The 7,297-nt window shown below is 57.4% G+C and overlaps 1 protein-coding gene across 11 annotated transcripts in view; it reads right to left on the bottom strand.

The window, feature by feature from the left end:
- Positions 1 to 1,242: 1,242 nt before the first annotated feature.
- VPS37C (VPS37C subunit of ESCRT-I) overlaps positions 1,243 to 7,297 on the bottom strand; it is a 30,590-nt gene continuing 24,535 nt past the window's right edge. For 7 of the 11 annotated variants that reach the window (XM_064364835.1, XM_064364841.1, XM_064364837.1 and 4 more), the window contains 3 exons: positions 5,045 to 5,216; positions 4,195 to 4,277; positions 1,243 to 3,513 (listed from right to left, as the gene is read on the bottom strand). In XM_064364835.1, coding sequence (XP_064220905.1) covers positions 2,788 to 3,513; positions 4,195 to 4,277; positions 5,045 to 5,216 — 981 coding nt within the window. In that variant the 3' untranslated portion in view covers positions 1,243 to 2,787. The remainder of the gene's footprint in view (positions 3,514 to 4,194; positions 4,278 to 5,044; positions 5,217 to 7,297) is intronic. The other 4 variants (XM_064364840.1, XM_064364839.1, XM_064364838.1 and 1 more) reach the window with 1 other exon arrangement.

Genomic DNA, 7,297 nt, shown 5'->3' with positions numbered 1-7,297 from the left:
GGTCAGGTGGCCAGGGAGAGGGGGAGCAAAGAGCGCAGGGCAGACACGCGGGTGACCAGCTGAGGCAGCTCGACGGTCCTTTCTTAGAAAGTCAGCCCCTCTGTGCCCCCTGCCGCCATTCTGGCACCAACCCAAGGCAAGTGACTTGACTATGTGCCTAGAGGGAGATTTGCAGCTTCTTCCTACAAAGCCAAGTTGCTTCCAGCTGTCCCTGATGTCCTGTGTCCTCAGCCTTGGACTCTTGCAAGGCAAGGCCAGAGTTCAGCTGGAGGTAAAGGGCAGTAAACACCTGACGGGAACCCAGCGACTCTCAGCTGTGTCCTCGGGAGGGACTTCTGGCACCACAAAGGCAGGGAGGAGGAGCCCCTGAGGCCTCTGAAATCCAACGGCCTGGTCCAAGTCCCACTTCCTCCAAGGCTGTGCAGCCTGGTCACTGAACCACTGCCCTGTGGTTTCCTCCCATAGAAACCGGGGATGAAAGGGCTGTTGCGAGGACTCCAGAAGATATAGTAACTGAAAGCACAGCACGGCCCACGGCCCTGCTGAATATTTAACGCTAATGATTCTTGGCATCTCTAGGCATCCTCCTGTCACCTTGCAGGGAAGGCAAAGCAGAGGGCTGACTCAAGGGACTGTTAGAAGCAAGGTCTCCGGACTCCCTCAAAGCTGCCCTTCCTGCTGAGCTGAAGATGCCCTCTCCAGCCTCGGGATAGGCAGCTCAGCAGCAGTGCCGCTAGGGAGGGAGGCAGGCTGGGCCACAGCATAGAAGACCGTTGGTGCCGCAGCCACTTTAGCGACCCGCTGCCTCTGAGCACATCCTGCAAGGCCAAGTGAGAATTAGATGGGTCACAGACAGGCCGACAGGTGGACGTCCCGCCAGCCCAGCAGGTGGCAGGAACACGGCGCCTCCCAAGTGCGCTGATGACCAGACGCCCCCTGGTGGCATCCTGTGGCCTCGCATGCCACCGTTCTCAGCCCAGGACAAGGCAAACACAGGCTCCAAGAGGAAAACAGCTAAGAAGGAAGGCGGAAGAGCGGGAGAGGGAAGGTAAACGCTGTAAGGGCCAGCCCTGGGGCGAGGGGGCAGGGAAGGGCTGACATCCAGATGCACGGGGCTTTAGGACCTGAATCACAGAGGCCCCTCCACCACCAAGAGAGCATGATCTGAAGGCTGCAAAGAAATCAAGGCTCCCACATGCAGCCACATCTTCACTCTCAAACCCACCAGCACCACACCACATGTGACTCATCGAAATTTATTATGGCAATTAATTACACAAACATACAGGCGATCCGTCGTCCAGCTCAGAAGCACTCAAACCAGTAGAGTCCATTAGTGATTTCTCTTATAAATAACTTAGGAGAAGCAAGCACATTTGGTAAGGAACCCGCAGCACTGACATTGCGTCACGCAGATGGCACGAGGCAGGCCGGGGAGGGGCAGGCACCAGAAGGTCAAGAGCCCTCCTTGGCCCCAGCAGCCCCAGGCCCACCAGATGCTGGGTTCTCAGGTAGTGGACATTTCAAGGCACGTACAACTTCCTAAGCAATAGCAGCTCCAGGCTCTTCGCTGAGACCTGGTTTACCTCTGGAACAACCAAGTTAACACTCAGCACACCCCCTTTGTCTATTGTCTTCATTCTTATTACTGAACCTGCCCAAAACCCCACAGGGCAGGGGGCTGTGTATTAAAGAGTCATAATCCCCATGCTTTACATTCTGAAGACGAGGGAGGTGCAAAGCAACTGCCCCTAATGTAGTGATGGTGTTTTTTAAAAGCACCATTTGGGAAGTTAGGTTAGGGCCTCTTTTGATGTCTGTCTGAGGATGAACACTGGGGGCGGGAAGATTCCATCAAAGGAGCGAGGGGTGGGGAGGTGAAGGGAAGGGCTGCTTGTGAATGAGAATCAAGGCACTAAAGGAGTGGATGGATGTGTGGGCCTCGGGCAAAGTCACCCTGAAGTGAAGGGCCCCAGAGGAGAGAAGGGTGGCTGGGGAGGTGACCGGCCTTCCACTCCTAAACAAGCCCCAGTGTGACCACAATCTCCAGGCCTAGAGCTTCCCTCCAGCCAGAGGGCCCAAGGCGACGCCCTGGCTTCTCCAACCAGGGCAAGCCAGGTCCGGGGTCAACCTTCACAACCCCCAGCCCTCATGCTGCGCTGGCGCTGCCCCCACTCAAACAGGACACAGGACAAGCTTGTCTGACATCAGGTACTAGAGTTAAATTATGGCTTTATAGGACTCAAACCTGTTTTTCCCAGCTCTGTTCTCTCCGTCCAATCCAACCCCTGCCGCAGTGTGTGGGAAGGCCAGCCTTCAATGGACTGGACAGACGCCAACAGCTGCACCCCTCGGCATAAGGCTCCACGTCCAATACGCCAAACCCCAGGGGAGACGGAGGGGACTGGAGACCCAGGGCCTCCTCCTTGAGATACCTCTGCACTGGGTTCAGATGGCCCTGAGTGCAGCCACAAGCAGATGCTCATAATTGCGTGCACGCACTCACTCACACAGACACCTCGAGAGGTGCTGGACTCCTGCCTGGCTAGCACCCGCAGCCAGGCACTACGAGGAGGGTCTTCCAGGAGGACCTCCAGCCAAAAAGCCAGCAAGTGCTGTGACCAGTCACACAGCCCAGGGCCTGGTCCCTCCAAGGCCTCTGTGTACCGACACAAGTCCACAGGGAGCACCAACGCCATGTCCAGTGGACCCTCGAATCTCGGCGATGGCTGGGCCAAAGGTTGAGCGTGGGTGGGACTAGGGAGGGGCCGAGGGCCAGGAGTGTGTCTAATACCCAGGCCAGGCAGGCCCCTGGGGCTGTGGAAACCCATAAGGAGGGGCATGCCCGGGGGGATAAGGGGGCTGCGGGGGCATGGAAGGCTGGGGCTGGCCTGGGAAGCCAGGGAGCTGGGGCTGTATTGGGTAGGGAGGTTTTCCTCCTGCTTCGGGGTATGGGGACTGTTGAGGATAACCAGGACTGGGGACCCTGCCTCCCGCCACAGGGTACCCTGGCCCAGAGGCACCAGTCGGGGTCCCGGGATAGCCCGGCCGGGGGGGCGTGCTCCTCTGTGGGGACCAGGAGTAACCCACAGCAGCCCTGGGTCCAGGCTGGGCTGCCGGGTAAGTGGGGCCCAGAGGCCCGCTGTAGAAGGAGGGCTGGGACACCACCGGGAAAGGGGCGGGTGGCAGGGCTCCATGGGCAGTGGGGCCCACAGGCAGGCTAGGGGACGGGCTGTAGGGCAGAGGGTAGGGAGGCATGGCCGATGGCAGCGGCTGCAGTTGCTCTTCAACCACAGGGGGTGTTGCCTGGGGTACTGGGCGCGGCGGTGGTGGCGGCGGGCGGGGTGGAGGGGCATCGCCGGCCAGCTCCTGGGAAGCCCTGGGCTTCCTCACCACTTCCTGGAGCTTTTCCACGCGAACCCGGCGCAGGTGGGACAGCATCCTCATGGAGGAAAAATTCTCCAGGAACGTTTCCAGGGGCACCTCACCCTCCAGGAACTTCTCAGCCATGGCCTGGAAGACATAAAGTCCAGTGACAACAGGAGCCAGCTGGGATCAAGGCCTCTTGCTTTTTCCTGGGGTCCAAGTTCGGCTGCAGCCCTTCTACCTTGTACCTCCTCAGGTACCCACTACCCTTCACTGGCCATGTGCCCCTTCTCACAGCTGGCATATGAGCACTGTCTCCCTCACTAGAATGTCACTCCCTTGAGGGCGAGAACTGTCTCTGTCATGGGCACATCTGCCCTGGCACCCTGGCATCATGCCAGGCCCACAGTGGCCACTGCACGTATGTGCTGAACACCTGGATGAGCACTAGCCCAGGGGCTAGGAGGGCCTGGAAGCTTCTTCCTCCCAGACATGGTGTCGCTGCCCGCAGAGGCTGAAGAGGTGCCTGGAGGGGGCAGGAAGCAGGAGAATGGGGTGGGGGATGCCTGCTGTGCCGCCCTCCCATCCAGGGCCGCCAGCCGCCCTTGTCCACTGTCACCCAGTTTCTGCTTCAGCTGGTGGGACTGGGTTCCTGTTATTTGTATCCCAAAAGGCCTCCCGGGGACTAAAGATGTCCTTCCCCTCTGCCATCTATGAAAGCTCCCTTGTCCCATGCTTTGCAGACAGACATCTGCTCCTCTTCCAAGGGCCCCTGCTGCAGGGACCAACGCCCTGTCCAGGGAAGAGGGGTGTCGCCTCGCCTCTCACCTCGGACTCTTCTTCAATCTTCATGCCTTCCACCTGCAGAAGGTCTAACAAGGTCCCTGGCTGCAGTGCTGAAGAAAATTTCTCTGGAAGGGAGAGCAGAATGGCTTACATTTGAAAAGTGCTTCCTGATTCAGTGTCAAAGGCATTCTGTGTCCGTCTGGGCCCAGCCACCACCCCGGGGTCCACCAAAGGGTCCTTTCGAGGGGACCTGATGGGTGCTTTTGGTCCAGTTCCTTAGACCACCTTCCTGAGCAGAGAAGGGCCCAACCGGACCCAGTCTAGACCTTGGCCAAGCAGCCTCCCCTACACCGTCCTGGGAAAAGAAAGGACTCGGGCTTCAGAGCCCAACTGACCCAGCTCTGCCTGCCAGCCAGCGGAGTTACCTAACCTGAGTGTCCAGCACTCTCACCATCAAGACAAGGACCACCCTCCCACCTTCACACTGGGACACAGACACAGGTTCTGGGACACAGAGAGCCCAGAGCAGCTCAGCAAAGCGCAGAGGCTAAGCTGCCAGGGTATCAGCAGTGGTAAAGGAGGCAGGCTGTCTGGATTCAAATCCCAACTCCACCTATTTCTAAGCTGACTGACCTCAGCCAAGTTCTTCAGTCTCTGAGCCTCATTTTCCTTATCTATAAAATGGAGTAACAGTACCCACCCTTCTAAGGCTGTTGTGAAAAAATGTACATAAAGCGCTTAGCACAGGGCTGGGAACACGGTGGGCCTCAGTAGCTATGGGCCTTGCCCATCCCTGGGACGGGACAGACAATCTATCCTTCATGCTGTTTCAGCGGCTCGGCCCCATCCAGTCCTGAATGGGGACCCTGAGTTCACAGAGGGGCCACCCTACCCAACTTTGCCTTCTGCTCCTGGCACCGTTCCACGAGCTTCCGGAGCTCCTGGTATTTATCCGAGAGGTTTGAACGGCTGATCTCCAGGGGACCCTGGAACTCCAAGTTCCGCTCGGCCAGGCTCCGGTTGGTGGCCAGTGCCATCTCCCGTTCCAGCTGCAGGTCCTGGACCTAAAAGGGCAGGACAGCAGACCGTAAGGAAAACGTCCATCACCATCAACCTTCCGGCAGCCCAGGTCAGGGGCTGCAGGGGCACATGGCTAGCTCACCTTGGGGCGGAGAGGCTCATCTTGGGGCAATACTCAACTCAAATAGTCAGATAAAGCCGAGTTCAAATCCTGAGCAAAGTGCTCTGAGCCTCGCTTAATCCTTAACCCACCGCCCACGAGGTGGAGACGCATGGGAACCTGGTGCTGAGGGTGAAAAGGCGACATAACTGACACCCAAGATGGAGTGTGCAGAGCCCCAAGGAGGCGGGGACCAATTTACATGAGAACGTCAGAGGCTTTCTAGGAGGAAAGGAACAAAAAGTTCCAACTTCTTATCCCCAAGCTTCAGAGTCCAGAGACCTACCATGGCGGACTCTGGTGGCCCTGGCCAGATGCACAGGCAAGACATGCAATGAGGCCCAAAATAAAGTTACTCTGAGGGGTGAGAGCCCGGGCCCCAGACCAGACCACGCTGCTGACTCAGGAGGGACCTGGACCTGCCTCCTATGCGGCACATGTGTCCTGCAGAGAAGCTGCACAGATGAGCAGAGGGGCCACACTGGACATTCCCTGCTGAAGACACTTCCCCAGGCCAAGCGGCACTTTTCCCCTCTGCCAGGCTCTTCGTCGCTGCCAGCCAGTGAGGCAGAAGCCAAGGCACCCTTCCCAGCTGTCCGTGACCTGATGCCCCACGCACCTGCCAAGGGGGAGGGCCGAGGAGTCAGACCCACACGCTGAGACAGCGGTGACAGTACACTGACAGCACCACGGGGCACCAGAAGAGAGGCCTCAGCAGCCACCACAGGGTGCAGGGAACAGCTCGGCAAGACTGACTGAGTCAGGCCCTGCACGGTACAGCTTCTCCGCCATGGTCGCAAGTGACGGACCAAGCCAGACTGGCTCATGCCCCACCAGACACAGGAAGCCCATGGGTATTCTGGAAGAGGAGGCTTCAGGGAAAGCCTGCCCCTCCTGCTGTCCCAGCTACAGGGGCCCGGGCCCTGCACTCTGGGGCAGGCCCATAGCCTCTTCTTTGTGCTCCAGATTGGAAAGAGGGCCGCCACAGCTCCCTGCCCTCCCTGAGCCCTCCAGACGAGGCTGCCAGGGTTCAGGGATTGTAGGGCTCAGGGGTCTATCCAGTCTACAGCCCATGCAGCTGCCTTCTAGAGACATGGTCTCAACTCTGTTGTCCAGTCTGGAGTGCAGTGGCATGATCATAGGTCACTGCAGCCTCGAACTCCTGAGCTCAAGCAATCCTCCTGCCTCAGCCTTTCCAGTAGCTGGGACTACAGGTATGCACCTCCATGCCTGGCTAAGTTCTTGTATTTTCTGTAGAGATGGGGTTTCCCTATGTCGCCTAGGCTGGCCTCAAGCAGTCCTCCCATCTCATCCTCCCAATAGCTGGGATTACAGGCACAAACCACCATACGTGACTCTCAATCTAACTTTTATTAGCCATGGAGACTTTACTTACATGGCTGACCCAGAGTGAAAAGCCTACGGCCCTCCTGCTCAGCCATCCCCTGCAGGGCCTTCCTATACATCCACTGCCTTTCCCTGTGTCTAAACCAACACATCTATGCTGCATCATTTTCCCTAAATCTTGCCCTACTCATTTCTGCTCCCTGTTCCCACAGCCTTCCAAATCTTTCTCCGTGAAGTGGGTCAATGGGTAGAAACATACAGTTAGACAGAAGAAATAAGTTCTAATGTTCAACAGCAGAGTGGCGTAACTATGGCTGGCAATGATGTATTGAGTATTTCAAAGTAGCAAGAAGCGTGAAATGTTCCCAACACACAGAAATTATAAATACTCAAGGTGATGGAGACCCCAAATGCCCCGACCTTATAATTACATATTCTTTTTTTTTTTTTGAGATGGAGTTTTGCTCTGTCGTGCAGGCTGGAGTGCAATGGCATGATCTTGGCTCACTGCAACCACCACCTCCTGGATTTAAGCGATTCTCCTGCCTCAGACTCCCTTGTAGCTGGGACTACAGGCACATGCCACTACGCCCAGCTAATCTGTATGTTTTTAGTAGA

Source organism: Aotus nancymaae, unplaced genomic scaffold (assembly GCF_030222135.1).
Source record: "Aotus nancymaae isolate 86718 unplaced genomic scaffold, 86718_ANA_hifiasm-v0.15.2.pri h1tg000059l, whole genome shotgun sequence".
Lineage (NCBI taxonomy): Eukaryota > Metazoa > Chordata > Mammalia > Primates > Aotidae > Aotus > Aotus nancymaae.
The sequence above is the reverse complement of the archived record's forward strand: the minus strand, read 5'-3'. Positions and strand labels throughout refer to the sequence as shown.